The sequence below is a fragment of the Zingiber officinale genome, chromosome 1B (assembly GCF_018446385.1).
Source record: "Zingiber officinale cultivar Zhangliang chromosome 1B, Zo_v1.1, whole genome shotgun sequence".
Lineage (NCBI taxonomy): Eukaryota > Viridiplantae > Streptophyta > Magnoliopsida > Zingiberales > Zingiberaceae > Zingiber > Zingiber officinale.
In genome coordinates this window covers 82,168,115-82,186,789 of record NC_055986.1, presented here as the reverse complement: position 1 = coordinate 82,186,789, position 18,675 = coordinate 82,168,115, and the positions used below count along the sequence as shown (strand labels likewise).

At 38.0% G+C, this 18,675-nt stretch overlaps 1 protein-coding gene and 1 long non-coding RNA gene across 2 annotated transcripts; both read right to left on the bottom strand.

The window, feature by feature from the left end:
- Positions 1 to 10,421: 10,421 nt before the first annotated feature.
- Positions 10,422 to 10,806, bottom strand: LOC121974290. The gene is made up of 3 exons (XR_006109979.1): positions 10,764 to 10,806; positions 10,566 to 10,688; positions 10,422 to 10,477 (listed from the first exon to the last, which is right to left on the bottom strand). It is a non-coding gene; the product is annotated as an uncharacterized LOC121974290 (long non-coding RNA).
- A 3,204-nt stretch (positions 10,807 to 14,010) lies between these two features.
- Positions 14,011 to 15,207, bottom strand: LOC122039303. The gene has a single exon (XM_042599110.1). The coding sequence runs from the start codon at positions 15,205 to 15,207 to the stop codon at positions 14,011 to 14,013; it is 1,197 nt and encodes a 398-aa protein (XP_042455044.1).
- Between the last annotated feature and the right edge of the window lie 3,468 nt (positions 15,208 to 18,675).

The window sequence follows — 18,675 nt, the reverse complement described above, 5'->3', positions numbered from 1 at the left end:
GACATTATGAAGCTTCTCTACTTTCTCTAAAATAAGACTTTTATGAGAAGCATCTAAGAGAGCTTTCTCCTTTAAAGCAATTTCCAGTCGGAGACCAGAATGTAATTGATCCACCTGTAACTCCAAAGTTCTCCTTGCAAGCTCTTTGTCTTTCAATAATTGTTGTGATTCCTCTAATTCCTGTCTCAATACCCCTAATTGTTGATTTTGCAAGGCCACTTTCTCTTGCAACTGAGCCAGGTCATTATTAGAAGGAGGTAAAGTAGCCTTCAATGTCTCTAGTTGAGTTTTTAACTTATTGTTCTCCCGGTCCCGAGCCATAAGTAGCTGGTCGATGTGCAGACTCGAGGCAAGGAACTAAATAAAATGATGATACAGTTAAAGATAAGGATACGAAGTTGACAACATATAACAAAGAATACTTACAGCTACTGCATGACGACTGTGTTGGTCGGCTCGATTTGGAAGACTAAGGCCCCTTAGTTGTTCTTGGCCCTGTAGCCAAGATTAGGCTAACAGTTCTTGTAGTTGTAGAGAACCATAGCTAAGTGGATCAGAGGTCTGTCCCAATTGAGAGGGCAGACCCATAGCCTGTTTAAATAAAGGCCGGGGAATGGAGGAAGAAGGAGGTAGGGAAGAAGAAGATGCAATGGAAGGGAAAGAAGTAGTAGAAACAAGAGCAGTAGAAGAAGAACTAGATGGAATAGAAGGTGGCAATGCAAGGGATACTGACTCAGTCGTGGAAACTCGAATAGCTAATCTTGGCATAGAACAAGAGGAGTTTGCACAAAAGTACCAAAGAGATCGCCAAAGGAGGCATCCTCAGTAAGCTTTGGCTTTTTGACTAAAGTAATAAAAGGCTCTTCTTCTTCCTCTTCCATGGCTGCGACAGCCTCTGCCCGTCGCTCTTCTTCAGATAGCAAGCCCAAGGTGGAGGAATTAGGATTAGCCCGGCGAGCTCGCAACCACTCTTCTCCAAAATTATTAATAAAGGACTTAGTCATAGTAGGATTCTTGTACATAAAAGCTAGAAGAAGAGCATCAGCTGAAACACAGGAATTAAATACCATTATAAAAGAGATATACTAATCAGTAAATGCGGAGTGAAATGTTTATACGTACCAAAAGAGCCATCCAAGGGAGTGTCAATATTGCCTATCCCAAGAGGAAACATTAAACCCTCCACAATTAGATGCGACAAGCTGAATTTTGCTCCCCTCAGTTTAGATCAGGCAAAGGCAACAGAGGGATCGTTAAGGAGATTATGGGTACTAGGAATCAGAGGTAGATCATATATCCATTGAATGGGAAATGGAGGAGGAGAAAGGAGACGCATATAGAAAAATTTGTGATACCATTCCCCCTGAGGAGGAATTCGGTTGAACAAAATGGCCTTGGGACGAGATTGGAATTTGAAAACACCAACATCTACTTGACGAGGAACAAAGAAGTGATGAAAAAGATGAGGAGATAAGGGAAAATCTAACAGTTTAGATACCCCAACAAAACCCATAAGGATAGAAAAGGACTCAGGGACATACTGATTGAGCGGAATGTTAAAATAGAGGCTAACGTCAGAAAAAAAAGGGTGAAGAGGAAATTGAAAACCTTGTAGGACTTGATCTCGGAAGATAGATATACACCCTAAAGGAGGAAGATGTGGACTATCCTGAGGAGCAGGACGAGCTATATAAAAAGGAAAACCATAGCTCGCCTTTAAATCTACTTCCTCTGTCTCTATAAGGTCGGAAACACACGAAAGAAACCACGCAGGAGGGGAAGTTGCCATAGTGAAACAATAGAAGGAAGATGAATCAAGGGAGATGAAGAGAAAAGTGGGAAAGTGGGAGAGAACTTCTTAAAACCCTTGTTTTCCTTTCGGTCCTGTGCTAAAACCCCCAAACAGAGATAACAGAAGGAAACAAGAAAAGAAAAAGTACTCAATCATCATAAAGGGGTAGTAACATTAAAGGATAAAATCAAATTCTAAAAAAGGGGAATGAATCCCGAGAAAGAGAGGTGGAGTTAAGTAATCTTCCTCGAAAACTGTGAAAAGTTTCCCTAGATATAATTTTAATTCTTAAGAAAGTCTGATGAATATAAAGAAAAATTGGTCAAGTACTATAAATCCGGATTATTTGTCTAATAAAATAACAAACCCAAAGGGACATAATAAGACCAGGCAAAAGTTAGGTACAAGACATTAGTTAATAGACGGGGCTTGGTTAAAGGATATCGGACGAGATTCATAAATATGAATCAGTCGGTCATAATAGATCGACCGAGATAAATGTCATTCAAAGTTGTCGACCAAAGGCTTATCATGATAAGTCAAATGGAATACACTATGATAAAACCATATGAAATTTGGTTAATACATAAGATGACATACGTAGATACGAGCGTAAATCAATCAGGTAGAACAAATCGACCGATATTGAAAATATCGTAATAGGACTGTACTAGATCGAACGAGACACAATTAATCTATAAAGTATCGGACGACATTTGTCAGCATTGATACATACCGCCCGGTCATGATGAAACAGTCTAAATAGATAAACATAATACTATGTTGAGTGAGGTTTTGTGATGACCAGCCAAGCGACATTTAACATATTTAAACAAAACAGACGATCGTCATAAGGAAGAGTAAATTTAACAATGAAAAGGGATAATCAACTTTACATGAGTTCGATAGATTTCATCATAAAGTCTTGGTCCCCCTTTTACAGGGATTCGAATCTAAGAAATGAAAGTCATACTAAGGTTAGCTGAGGGAATAGATCAGGAGGCTTGTCCTCAATAAGTTTGCAACGATTTAGGAAGTTGGGAGGAGGATCGCGAGATAAGTAGTTTTCCTCTCGCAATTGTTGAATCGCCCCTTTAGCTCCCGCAGTAAAGGCTGCTAAGATTGACTTCACGATTGACCTATTGAATTCAGGAGATTCAATCATGATGGCGGCCCGTTCCTTGTAACGAGTATCTTCGTTCGCCTTGTAGATCACCAAAGCTGTTTAGGAAGTCTTTAGTTCGTTTTCTTTGACAGAAACCTCGATTTTAACTGAATTAAGGGAGGTGTTCAAGGAAGTTATTTCATCTTCCTTCAGCTATAGGACTTTGAGTTTTTCAGCCAATTCCGCTTCATAATTAGCCTTTAGTTCACCGATTTTAGAAGTTAATTCTTGGTTAAGATCCGTAGCTGATTGAAATTGTGTTTGAAGACTTTCAATCTGAGCTTCAAGTTGTTTCTTGGCAGCAGCGGAAAATGAGGCAGAAGATAACTCAGTAACCTGTTGTCTCAGCTTATCATTCTTAGATCTCAGCTTCTTGTTCTCGTTGTACAAATTGTGAATCAGCCGAGACAAGCCCATGTTTTCTATCCATCGCTAGAAATATAATAAAGGGTCATGAGATGATCGCTAAGAAATAGAAAGTAGACGTTAGTAAACATACATGATTCTCATTATGGGAGAAACGATCAATTGTTTCGGGAGTAGTGAGTTCTTTAAAAACGGGACGAACTTTATCCCAAGCGTGGGCAAAGGAACCTCCTAGCAATATGGGGAGGACAGAAATAGTAGAAGAACCAGCAGAGAAGGAGGAAGTAGGAATAGATGGAGGAGCAAAGACTAAATAAGAAGAAGGTGAGGAAGGTAAAGATCCGGACGCTGGAATAGACAATGGAAAGGTGAAAGAGACATCGCCAGAAGCATTGACATTGGAGAAAGGGGAGGCAGGAAAACTAAGAGAAGGGTAAAGTTCAGCCAGCATAGGCTCATCAGAAGGAAGGTCAGCAGGAACAAAACCTTCTGAAACCAGTTCATCAGCAGGAAGGATAAACCTCCTTTTTGACGAAGGAACCCTGGTAAGTTTATGCCCCGGACGTTTGCCAGTAGCAATTTCAGCTATCGATTTACCTGGGCTACCAGGAGACGTGAGTTCAATGATGGGAAGAGGGGCGGACGACGAGGTAGCAGCAGCCACCGGAGAAGTGACAGCAGGGATTTCTGCAGGAAGACCTTCAGGAGCCTCAAGAACTCCCGAAGAGCTGGGTACCCCAGCTAAAGGAGCCGGCTCTTCGATTGAAGGTGGCGGAGTAATAGCAGCCAGAGGCTCTTTTTCTTTGGCGCAAATTGCGTCCTCCTCCAGATGCAGTTCTTCATCAATCAAAGCATCATAAAAACTCTCCACTACATAGAAAAGAAAAATAGTTTAGTTAGTTAAAATCAACAAGAAAGAAACAGGGTTTTACCTAAAGAGCCTTGTGTATCAGGTTTGACAGGGCTTAGGCCGAACAAGTATAGAAGATCGACTCTCGGCCACTTGGGAATAGAAAGTCGACGATTTAACAACTTTTCACAATAAATAGGAAAAGAGGGATGGAGATGGAACTCTTTGACATCGGGCAAAGAGGGAAAGGAGGATCTCCAAGCACAAGACCAAGGAATGGGTTCGGGAAACTTTATGAAGAAGAAGCGGGATTTCCAAGCTTTAAGAGACGAGGGCATATCCTCAAAAAGAACCATTTTAGTTCGTGACTGGAACAAGAAAACACCAGGTTCTGAACACTTGGGATAAGAAAACATGAAGAAATTTTGAGGAGTAGGAGGAATATCTAGCAAACGAAACAGCATGTAAGCACCACATAGATAACGAAATGCGTTAGGGGCAAACTGTTGCAAAGGAATATCAAAATACTGGCTTATTTCGATCAAGAAAGGAGGAATGGGAAACCTTAAACCTTCTATCAGCTGATCCTTGAAAAAAGTCACGCAATTAGCAGGGGGACGATGAGGACGATCATCCGGTTTCGGGATTATAATGCCATACTCCCGGGGAATTTCATATTGACGACGGATGGTGAGACTAGCACTTTTATCAAAGGAAGAAGACATTTGGACATACCAAGGAGCAATTGCTTCCTCAGCCATAGACAAGAATAGAGGCTAGCAGAATAACAGATTACTTACTGAAAGCAAGAAAGGAGATCGCCGAGAAATGGGGAGCACGAAGTTTGGTCGAAAGCTGCAGCAAGAAAAGAACGCTAAGGTAAGAAAAGAAGGGACAAAGTTGAAAAGAAGACAAAGGGTTTAGGGTTTGAAAAAACACACAACCGTCGTCAGATCAAGACATTTTTATCTCAGCAGATGCTGAGGATTATAGAAAAAAGGGCAAAAGCTTACATGACGTGGCAAAGAGAGAAAGTATGTGTCACATAATCATAAAGAAACATTTATGCTGGATGCGACAGGTCGAATCACGCTAGGGTTGGTAACACCTCGTTGTACGCTTCCAACATTCTCTTACCAGAGGAAGAGCCAATCATCAACCAGGAAGTTTTGAAAGAAGACGTAGATAACTTGGCATAATAAAGGGAGAGGAACTGAGTTTGACTAAGCCCAGGCTAAGGACAAAAACATTTAAGGAGAGCGATTTAGGCGAATAACAGATTTTAAATTAATATCATCAATGCAAGCTAGCATTGATCAAGATAATTTTATATCGGCCGACATAACTTTGGCTATGCTAGACAAGTATAATATTGATTTAAATAACATTGTTTGTGATCAACAAAACTAATATCGGTCGGTATAATGCTAGCTATAATAGGGAAGTATTCCATGGTCAAGATAACCTTGGCCATGATAAATGAAAATTATTTGTCAAGATAACAACACATAGGATATACGAAGGGGTAAGGAGCACAACATCACATTTATTCTTATGAATTGGAAAGGTTCAATAGAGTCACTCGATTCAATACAATAGATTGTTGTTACACTTAAAGTCTGATCAAATACATAACATTACATTTTCTTCTCAAAACATCAGACCTCGAAAGGTCAACAAAAATTACAAACATAAGCCCCCAGAATACTTAGAAGATTTCGATCCCCCTGTAGTCAAACTTACCATGGAGCAGAGGAAGCTCGTCCGAGCTTGTCAAGGCGTATAAGTGGCAATATTTTGCCCGGGACAAAGAAAACTATGAAGCAGAAAGATCTAAGGGCAAGGGGAAGGGGATGGATTTATTCGGGCCATGGTGCATAGGTGACTGAAAGAGCCTCTCCCCTCCTCAAGCCCTGGATTTCTGCAACTGGAGCCACCAAGCTTAGCCCAAGGGTAACATGGGGTACGCGTTCGTATTGATACCCAGGGGCTATGTAGTTGTCCCTCCATGAGTAACAAAAACCTCTCTGAAGTTTCTTGAGCCTTCAGAGCATTAGCACCTTTGGTTGAAAATTCTGGACTTTGAGAAACTTTATCTCTTGGGACAGTTCCTTGAACCCTAGAGTTAGCCGAAGCAAAAACTTGAATAAACTCATATATAGATCTCGCCTTGTCCGACAAAAGTCGCCACCAAAGTGGGGGATCCAAGGCCATACTCTTAGCAAGAAAGATCAGCAGGGAAGGAAAAGAACTGAGGTAGGCGATGAACGAAGAGAAGGTTGTTGCCTGCCATACTCTTAGCAAGAAAGATCAGAAAGGAAGGAAAAGAACTAAGGTAGGCGATGAACGAAGAGAAGGTTGTTGCCTTATTTAAAGGATCAAAGGGCCCAAGGAATCACTGTACTAAGGATCACGGGATCACTGTACTCAAGATCACAAGATAGCTGTACATAAAATTTGTGAGGTCACTTTAATATCTGTGGCAGGGTCACGGGTAGGAAAAAATAAAATCAGACTTGTGTCTAGTCAGTCGTCTACACCTCCTTCGACTAGACTTGAAGGGAAGGCTAGTGATATGGGTTAGGTTTCATGGGTCCCCGATAAGAAAGGGAAAGGATATAACCAAACGGAGAAGATAAGTCAATATCGGCCGGGATATACCTCAAAAGAGGTAGGTCGATATCGGCCGAGATATGCCTCCAAGGAGGAAGACCCATCACTATGTGAAAAATGGCTTTTTACTTCGTTGATTACCTGAAGTAAAAGACCTATTTTTACCGAAGTAGACACGCGTGTAGTAAAAAGATTCATTTTACTTCGGATAAACTCCGAAGTCGTAGGCCCAGAAAAAACGAAGTCGTATTGGGTGTCGGGTTCGGACATATTACGAAGTAAAAAGTGTATATAACTTCGTCGGTTTTTAAAAACACCGAAGTAATTAATCCTTTTCGACTTCATCGTTTAGTATTTGTTGTGAAGTAATATACCTACTTTAACTTCGGTTAAAAATGAAGTAAATGGATTACTTTTACTTCGTCATATATCGTTAATTCCTGAAGTAATTATCGATTAAATTACATTTAGCTTCGTTCTGGATCGAAGTAATAGATAGATACTACTTCGAAATTTTTGGTAATAACCGAAGTAGTTGATACTATTTTACAGCAACAAATTATATTGCTTCGAAGTTATAAGTAGATTTTACTTCGGATTTTATGAATAAAGTGAAGTATTTTGTCTCTTTTTACTTCATTATTTTTAGACTTCAGTAATTTTTGAGCATCACAAAAGGTAACTTCATAAGCCTTGATCAAAATAAGTCATGATTTCAGCATATGTTTATACAAAACAAATCTCCCTAAATATGATCAAAATAAGCTATAAAAAACCAAAAACATGTACTGGTTCATTCACACAACTTGCAATTCACTTCAAATACGAGTACACAAATTCACTCCATTCGATTCTCACGTCATCATATTGTGTCTGCGTATAGTACTGGTTCTTCACACAACCTGCAAACTGCAATTTAGAAAGAACCATCATGTTATGTTTTGTAACTGAAAACACTAAATCAAAACACAGTAAGTTGACAAAAAAATCATGAATTAAATTAATAAAAGCATGATAAGACAAATAAATATGTATTGTTATATGCACTCTTATAGTAACAATAACATTTCATCAAATGTGCAATAAAAATGATCCAACAGTTTTTTGAACCTTAAGTTTTAGTAGTTCCAATCGCATGGTGATTAGATGCTTAGTTAAATTAATGTATTGCATTCTCAATTTCACATGCACTATGACAAAAAAGCAAAAAATTGTACAATGAGACTTGCTCAATAATCACACAACACAAAAGTACTGAATTAGCGGTGTGGACAGATAACTGGATCTTTCAAGTAGCCTAGCTGATATGCTGAACATTTTCTTATGGTAGCTTGGGCATGGTTCTCGTGGAGATGTCAGTATTCTACCCACCTTGGTCATAAATAATGTTCAATATCGAGGTATGACTTATGATCCCTTGTCTCTCATCTTAAAACATCTAAATTTCAACTCATAATACAGTTTATATTTTGATGCCTAAGGTTCTATTAGATTTGATTTAAACTAAGCACGTGTCTAGAAAGGTTTTGTCATTGTTATTAGCAAATGACTAGTATTAATTAAAAGCATTTTATAACATTAGTGCTAATAGCAAGACTATTATAGTTGTTCCTTGACAGCCTTCTATATTCTCAATCATCGGCAAGCAGAAATTTAATAGTTTATTAGGTCTATAAGGTAACCATGCCCAAATCAGTTACTAATTTCCCCCAGCTACTAATAGAACTATGCATAACACAGTTTTGTATAAAACCATAAACAGGGTGTCATCTAAGGGCGAGGAAAAAAAAGAAGGAAAGAAGCCATATCAAAGCATGAGAAGAAAGCAGTAGCAGGGCGTGAACGATTTGATTCAGTATGTGCATTCCTGTTCAAAATGGAAGAAATTCACACACCTTCCTCTCCAACTGTAGATCCTCACATTCAACAATCTCCTTCATGTACCGCATGACACAGTATCCACATTCAACACAACCTTGTTGTTTGAGATTACCCTAATGAATCAAAGTTAATGCAAAGTGAAAAACCAAATATATAAGAACCAGGAATGCATGTTTTCAATAAGACATACCGTCAATTGTTTGAAAGTTGGTCGTTTTGGATTACCCCTCATACAAAGGTACGTCCTCAGTCCACTACATTGTAAAAATAGAACTTATTTCATTTCATATTTGCTAATCAATCTATTCATAATCTACATAATCTAAAACATACTTCCACACTGTAGTTTTCCAAGCGTTATCTCGGTTCCTATTACCCATTGAGTCCAACAAATAAATTGTATCTTTGTCCTGGTTTAGAACGGTCAAGATCCAGTGGTTCCTGCACGATTGTCAATATATAGCTAAGCTACTATGTATTATGAATTGAGCAGGGATTAAAAATATACCCAGTGTTGTATGGGATAAGGCATATGCTGTCTCCGTTTGATGCTTTCAACTGATTAGCAATGTGTTGTGAAGAGGTACTGTCATCTTGAGCGGCTGGTATTTTGTTGGGATCCACAAACGACACATACTCAACCCTGTTTGTTTCCTTCAAGTACTTGTACAAGTAACTGCATTCAAGTAATAAAAAACATGGTTACTTAAGACATGAACTCATGCAAAGAGAAGAATTGTATATAAGACATAACTTACCCCATGTAAACCAATATTTGCCTGGACCCTATCTCTCTCATTTCCATACAGCGCATGATATCCTCTCTCAACAACGATGTACTCACATTACGTCCAAACATGGCTTCATCAAATTCGATAGGAATGGTCTCCTCCTCAGTCATCAGTCTAACAACAAAAGAATACAAAAACTTGCATGGCATTGGTAGAGCACTTTCAACTTCCTTGAATTTATTTTTCTCATCAGGAACCTCCAAAATAGCAAATGGTGGTGCAGGTTTCTCCTTTTTCTGTAATTTTAAATAATTGTAGTAAAATATATAACTATAGCAACAGAAAAGTGAACTGAAAATACCTTTGTCGTCGGAAATATCACCAATTCTTTTGGCCAGCCAACCACAGTTCCAACAGCATCTACCATTACTGTTGGTCCCGACTTAAGTGGAATTGGAAGCTCTGCTTCCTCCTGTAAAACAACATCAACAGACACCTTTAAGTTGCCTTCCCCAAGTGGAGCATTGTGCAGCATTACATTTGGGCCTCCGTCGGATACTATCGTGCCATATGCCACCACATTCCCCTTATTCTTCAGAGCCAAATGACATTTTTCCCCTGAATAATAAGATATTATCTTTTAATATCTGAAGCTAGGAAACAAATTTAATGTACCAAATATAATACAAAACCTGATTGAATGAATTGTAGCATTCAAAAACTTCCACATCATCTTCCAATATTTGAACTGCCATGTGCGATGACTTATTAGATGCTACACGTTCAGAAACTCGATCACTTGTTTCTGGCATAAATTGAGCAAGAAGAGCCTTCAGTTTTTCAACTTCAGCTTTCAAAATCTTTGTTTCCTCCGCTTGCTCTTTGAAGTTTTCAGCCAAAGCCTTTGACACCAACTCCCTCTTCTTCCTTGGAGTTTTGAAGTAGACTTGGGGCTTCACAAATCCCCCTACACCTCTAACCCTTCCGTAAGGTTCTTGGCTCCCTAATGCAGTAGTTAGTACGTCATTGCTTCCAGAAGATATGAACTCTCCCCTCTTTTTTTTGTCCAACAAATCGTCCTACAAATATGGAGGTAACATTAAATACCCAATGAAGACACTTTTTTCACTTATTATGAATGAACTTGAAATAAAACTAAAATAATACAATTTTTTCAGCAACTTCAGCAGTCTCTGTATTTGTGATGTTTCCAGATTTGTCTTCGTGGGCCTTACGCCAAAGGAATGACCTATCAACTTCCTCATCCTCCCTGAATATTTTTCTCTGCCTCTACAATTTCAAAAAATGATCATTTAAAACATGGCGTACTACATGAAAAGGATAATATAATGTTCCATGGATTACCAATTCAGTCTCCAATCCAATGTATCCCTTGCGAGACATTTTGTGATAATACTTGCAATTGCTCGCCCGTTCCTTTTGTTTTTCATGAGTGACCTATGTCACGTAAAAAAAAGTAAATTTTTAGAAGAATGGCTAGAATTTAAAAACAATAGGATGGAGTATGATGAACTTATTATATATATTCCTGCTGTACATGAACTTATTATATACAGAACTTTATTTTGTTAATTAAATGCCCTAAATGTTTTAAATCTTGGTGCAAATAATAATTTAAATATAACATGATAATATCATCAAGTACCTCCCAAGATGGATGTAGCCTCTCATCAACAAAAGCTTTCCAAATTGTAGATGGGATCTGATACTGCTCCGGTGGTGACCTCAGTTTTTCAGGATTATCTCTATATGGCCAGACAAACCTACTGTTGAGTTTGTTTTTGAAGTCTCTCCATTTCTGGCCTGCTGAACTCATCGCTGCCGCCTCGCTTTGAGGTGCTAAGTCGAAGACATTCTGTAACACACAGCAGTAATTCCTATCAGTTTGTATATTGAAAAAATCACAATGAAAAAAAAACATAAGCAATCTCATAAGGAAGTGTATTATTGGATTATACTCACCGATATTTCTTCCCACACTTTCTGTTTCATGTTCTCTGGAACAGTGGGCCATGACTTTATGTTAATAGGCACCATGGATCTAACAACAAAGCCTATGAAAGATTGTAGTGCCTTCCCATTTTCATTGTACACAGGTCCTCCTATGTTATCATATTCAATCGTCGACTTTTTTCCCCATCTTGCAGTAGCAATAAGTCTGCACATTGATGTAGGCCCCCGAGTCTTCTTCTGCCCAGTAATAGGAGGTTGTTCTATTTCAGTCTCTCCTCGTAGCTCTACAGCTGCTAACCCATCAGCATCTTGGTGTAGTTCGGTGTCCTCAACTACACGTGGCTCATCATATTTTGCTATTTTTCGCTATTTTTTAGGACGCATTGTTCTTTTCCCTGCATATAGGAAAATAAATAATGAGATAACGGTATATAAAGTCTGTAGTGACAATATAATAAAATAAGACGTGATACAAATAATAACATTAACATATACGAACAAGTAAAAATAATACTAGTAAAAACAATAAATATTAATGCAGATGACATAAAAGTGGAAAACATCATTTTTTCTTGTTTGTTACAAAGAAACCCTCTTTAGAAGATCTAAAGTATCCTTCATGTGTAGGAATACAATGAATATCAACATTATCAATTGGTCGAGCTTCGGGAATTATGGTCCAAAGATCCACTTCTCCCTCGTAACATCTATTTGGAACTTGAAGCACTATTGACCACCCTTTGTTCAGTGGGTCAGCAACATAAAATACTTGTCTAACTTGATTTGCAAGCACAAATTCATCCTTCTGGTGGCCTCATTTGTTCAGATTAACTAAGGTGAAGCCACATTCATCATTTTATTGTATTCCTTTGTCATTTGATACCCATGCGCACTTGAAAAGAGGAACTTGAAATTGATGATAGTCTAGTTCCCATATCTCTTCAATAACTCCATAAAAAGTCACATTCTCTAACACGGGATTCTTATCTTTGGCACTACAAACAAGCATCGTGTTGGCAAGTAGAGAAACACCACTGTTTTGACAAACTTTCTCATCATCCCGCTCTTTTGTTTGGTATAAATTGCCATTTATGACATAGCTATCACACTTTAAGACTCGCACACGTGGTCCATGGGCCAGCCATCTCAATGACGATGTCATTCCACCATTGCAACTATCGATTTCAGCAGCCACCTGACATGCATTCCTATTAATTAGTGTGATCAAAACAATGATTAACAAATATTGTATGTTAGCATCTTCTACATCACCTTTGCACGAAACCAGTCAATGAACCTCTTATTATGAGCATCTTGTATCCACCTTGCATCTTTCTGTTTCTTGGGAAACATTGTCTTCAAGAAGGATTTGTGTTCACTGAAGAATTTTACTTCTAAAGTTTTATTTTCATGAATACATATGGACTGCCAAGTACATATAATTATTAGTTATGCAGTACACTTACATAATGTATGGAGATATTTCTTCTGTATTTTCTAGAACAGTCAAGTGTGCTTGTTGGAGATCAATTTGTTGGACGATGATTGATGAATTGCTTGCTGAGAATCCAGGAATGCTTGTGTTTGGGTCACGTAGTGATTTAGGGACCCCAACAGGATCAAGGTCATTGAGATATTCTGAACAAAATTCAACTGCTTCTTCTGCTGCATATCTCCGAACAATGCAACCTTCCGGATATTTTCGACTGCCTACGTAACTTTTCAACACCTTCATGCATCTTTCAAATGGGTACATCCATCTGAAGTAGACTGGTCCACATAATTGGACTTCACGAACAAGATGAACTGTTAAGTGGAGCATGATATCGAAGAAAGAAGGGGGGAAATACTGCTCCAATAAGCAGAGTGTAACGATCAAGTCAGATTGCAGCTTATCTAACTTGGCTACATCGATAATCTTGCAACAAATATCTTTGAAGAAGAAGCATAATCTTATGACAGCATATCTAACATATTTTGGCAGAGAATTACGTATGACTATTGGCAGGAAGTGCTGCATTATAACATGAGAATCATGTGATTTCAAGCTACTCAGCTTCATCTCATCCATGCAGACAAGATTCTTCATGTTTGATGAGAAACCTTCCGGAACTTTTATATCCATTAATGACCTACATACTTGTAATCTCTCATTTTTTGTGAATGAGCATGCTGCAGGAGGTAGATATGTTCTTTTCTCACCAATTTTAGGAGCCAATTGAGGTCTAATTCCCATCTGAACCATGTCCAACCTAGCTGCCACATTGTCCTTGGTTTTTCCCTTGATGTTCATCAAAGTATTAATCAGAGACTCGAAAACGTTTTTCTCAATGTGCATAACATCGAGACAATGCCTAACATGTAGGTATTTCCAGTATGGAAGATTGGAAAAAATTGACTTCTTCTTCCAACATTTACTGAAATTTGTAGCTCCAACATACTTTTCTTCTTCAATGTCTTCCACAATATTCTCCTTTGCTTTTTTCCTTATTTTCCCCTTCACACTTGTTTTCTTTCCAAACTCACATGTTATGTCTGAAAGCTTGTCAAACAACTTAATTCTAGATAATGGCCTACCTGCTTCACCAAGTTCCTCCATGCCATTAAACTCCTTTATTTGCCTCCGATATGGATGAAATCATGGTAGGAATCGTCTATGCCCAGCAAATGACATTTTCTTCCCATTTGGTAAGTGCTTTGCATAAGTATCCTCACCACATATTGGGCATGCGTAATAACCATGTGTAGTACATCCACTAAGGTTACCATATGCAGGAAAGTCGTTGATGGTCCATAAAAGAACTGCTTTAAGAGTGAAAACCTCCCTCCGATAAGCATCATAAACTCCATCAACTCCTTCCCACAAGAGCTGCAAATCATCAACCAGAACCTCAAGGTAGACGTCGATATCGTTTCCAGGCTGTTTCGACCCTGAAATGAGCATCGTTAGCATGATGAATTTCCTTTTCATGCACATGTCTGGAGGCAAATTATATGTGGCCAACATGATTGGCCAGCAATTGTAGCGACTACTAATATTGCTGTGAGGATTAATTCCATCGGCTGCAAGTGCCAGGCGAATATTTCTTACCTCACTTCTAAAGTCGGGCCACATATGATCCACCAATTTCCATGACGATGAATCAATTGGATAGCGTAACTGACCAACAACTCTTGTGCTATCTGCATGCCATGTTAAATTTCTGGAAGTTTCTAAAGATTTAAACATTCGCTTAAATCTTGGTATGGGAGGGAAATACCAAACCACTTTGGCAGGAACACCTTTCTTCTCAACATTTTTCTTGGTTAGCTTCCATCTTGATAAGCCACATTTCGGGCAGCTTACGCAGTCTTTATATTGTTTCCTATAAAGGATGCAATCATTGGAACAAGCATGAATCTTTTCATGACTCAAAGCCAAACAACTCAACGTCTTCTTTGCTTTATAAATTGACGATGGCAGATTGTGGTTATCTGGCAGCATGTCCCCAAAATCTGCTAGTAGATTTGAAAATAGAACATCACTCATCCCATGCCTTGCTTTGGTATTGTATAGTTTTACAAGTGCACTAAACTTTGTATAACGTTTGCATCCCTTATACAGTGGCTTCTCTGCTTCCTCCAAAAACTTCATAAATGCTTCTGGATTTTCTGTATGGTTATCATACGCTGCCTCACACAAATTAACAGTTTCAAAATCATCATGACAATTATCAGTTGGCTCTTGGTTGACACTCGAATTTAATCTATCCTTCTCCACAGTCTCACCATGCCAAATCCAATTCAAATAATTTTTACTGAAACCATTGAAGTAAAGATGCTCCCGAATCCACATAACCGCTCCCTTTTTAAGATTCATACATTTGCAACAAGGACAATGAATTAAATTGGAGTCGATATGTGGATTCTGCAAACAACTTCTAATGAATTGTTCCAGACCCTCCTCCTACTCTTTGGACCTCCTATCTAAGTAAATCCAGGATTTATCCATTATAGTACAACAGAATCCCAAGAAACTTCTTCAGAATTATCATTCTAAAATTATTTACCGCTAGCTCAATGTGTTCTTTGATCAAAACCTGAAGATACTACATATATGTTAAGCAAACGTTAGAGTAAGACTGCAAAAAGGTAGTCAAATTCATATCGAGCACAGTTCCATATTTTATACTCATTCCAACAGCTGTCAATATTTTCTACTCATCATGAAGAAAAATAATGCGTATTTTGTACAATATGTGGATATATAAAGAACGAAAGCATGACACCAGTTGAATTTCCAAACACTTGTCTTTTTTCGAACATGCACACTCAATCATTTAACATATGAACACTCTTAAATAGATTGAATCTATTGGGTTGTCAGCAATCCAGTGTCGGAGACCATTCAGCCTGATAGTAGTAAAAGAAAACCCCTCTAATTTCTGATTTTAAAGTTAGTTTTTCATAATCATGCTGTTGTGATTGTTGAAATTTGTGATGGAAGCAGTTTTGAGTTCGTTTAATCCAATTGTAACCAAATTTCTTGAAATTTATGGTGGTTATAAATTGTTCATAGATGGAGCATTTCAGAATGTAGGAGATATGCTGGGTTGCATTTGTACAAGTTGTGTGATATATTTTCAGAGAGCTTACACAAGTTTTTTTATTAGAACTTTTTTTGTCATCCTGAGGAGTTAGGAAAGGTTTGAGATGTAACTATAGAAAGTGTGAATAGTAATTTTATTTAGTTTTATTGTATTTTTACTCTCATATTTTTTTTAGCCAAAGATTTACTTTGAATTTTATTAAATTATTTATCTTAAGTGGTATCATAGTTAGAAATTGTTAAATTAAATTGTTGTATTTGTGCTGGATGGAGCAGTTACACATTTAATCTCAATAAGTGATAGCATAGTTGAGATTGTCTGATTCTAAAATGCTGTATTTGGGATCTTCATAGTGGATGAAACAGGTAGCACAAAGACAAATTATGTTAGGATGGTGAGAATTTACTATAACTATTAGTGAATGTTGTATTTAAAAGTTATTATCATCATCTACCTAGTGGAGAAAATGCTAAGCTATCTTATGCCAAAGAGAGTAGCAAATAATAGAGAGATGTAATCACTCTTTATCAAATTATACCTAGTGTGGATCGAGTATACAACACAAGGCATTAGATAGAAATTGGATGCATCTCTGTTTTATTTCAATCCATTTCAAGAGGACAAAGATAAAGTATCTGATCACATTTATATAAAGAAAGGAGGCATTCATCATCAAGATTTGAATAGGAGTGTAGTGGTCACCGAGAGAGCAAGGACAAAATAGAAATTATAAAGGTGAGTGTTCTAGCAATATTGATTTGTATATGAATGTTGATGGTTGCTTAGCAAATTGTCTGAACAAGGAAACAAAAACACACATTAGTTACATTAGTTTTTGCTATCTCATGGGAAAACAATCCATCTTCTATAGTTGATATTTAAATTCAACTGGTGCTATGCTTGCTTGCATTAGGAGGCAGGTATTTTTTTTAAAGAAAAATTAATACATGTGGAACTGAGATTTTGAGGGACAACTTGAAGGAGTAAGAGTACAACACATGTCTTACTCTAACTTGAAAGCATGCGTATTTTTAGGTAATGACCTCGTAAACATAGAGAATGAAAAAAAAAAGCAAAAAAAATTTCCAAACACTTGTCTTTGTTGGAAGAATAGCACCAAACCTACAACAAATTGGAGACCGTGTAAAACATGATTTTGCAAAATAAAGGAGGAGAAAAAGAAGAAGAATAAGAAAAAGAAATCGAAGGAAAGAAAACATACGGTATATCTCAAACACTTGCAACCTAAACCCTGCGTAAGAAAGTTCAAGTTGCCAAACCTTATTTTGGAAGCCCTAACGAGGAAACCTTCGTCTCTGTTGCCTAAGACTCCAAATTGGAAGCCCTAATGAGAGGGAACGGAGAGGACTGAAATGAAGGGGAAGGAAGAGGAGGTCCAACCTTATTTCGGCAGAGGGAAGCCCTAACGAGAGGGAACGGAGAGGACTGAAATGAAGGGGAAGGAAGAGGAGGTCCAACCTTATTTCGGCAGAGGGAAGTTAACGAAAAAGTGGGGGGAAATAAAAGTGGTCTCAAAATAAAAGTTAACTCTTGTACTATTGCTTCAGAGTAAACACTAAAAATTCTATTCACGACGTTACTACTTCGGTATTTAACAACTTTCCAAAGTAATAGCTTATTTCAATTTAAAGCGAAGCCCGCGTTTTTAAATATGCGAAGTCTATATTTGTATATACTTCGTCAGTTTTTTCAGCGAAGTTGCTTATACACTTTTACCTCGTATATTTAAATTGATGAAGTAAATCGTGGTGAAGAAAACGTCATTTTTCACATAGTGCATATCGATCAGCATATGCCTTAAAGGGAGTAGGCCAATATCGGCCGGGATATGCCTCAAAGGAAGTCGGCCAATATCGACCGGGATATACTTCCGAATGAGTAGACTAGTATCAATAGAAACATACCTTTGAGAAGGAAGGTCAATATCGGCCGAGATATACCTCAAAAGAGGTAGGTCGATATCGGCCGAGATATGCCTCCAAGGAGGAAGACCCATATCGATCAGCATATGCCTCAAAAGGAGTAGGCCAATATTGGCCGGGATATACCTCAAAGGAAGTAGGCCAATATCGGCCGGGATATACTTCTGAATGAGTAGACTAGTATCAATCGAAACATACCTTTGAGAAGGAAGGTCAATATCGGTCAGGATATACCTCAAAAGAGGTAGGTCAATATCGGTCGAGATATACCTCTAAGGAAGCAGGCCAATATCGATCGAGACATGCCTTTAAGAAAGGAAGGCCAATATCGGCCGGGATATACCTCCGAAGAGGCAGACCCATATCAATCAACATATAGCTTAGGGCTAGCTAGAATAATAAACATAAAGGAGCCCAGACAAGCATTGCCCCAGGAGCTTCATAAGAGGTAATAATAATTAATCAAACCTAGTTAAGCCCAGCTCCGACTGATACAAGGAACATGAGTACATTAAGTCGTCTCTGATATAGCAAAAACAGGAGGGGCATGTATGAGCAATAGAAACACTTTAAAGGACCTATGAAACAGGATAGAAGTAAATATTTTAGTTAATGAAGATATTTGCAGTACATGATTGTATAACAGGTGTTATATACTTTGGCGGGAAATGTGTTTTTAGACTATTTTGCAGGTACTAGACGACAAAGAAGGTACATCTGGGGTACAAAAAAGAATCCTTAAAAGTCATTTACTACAAGTACGCAGCTTAC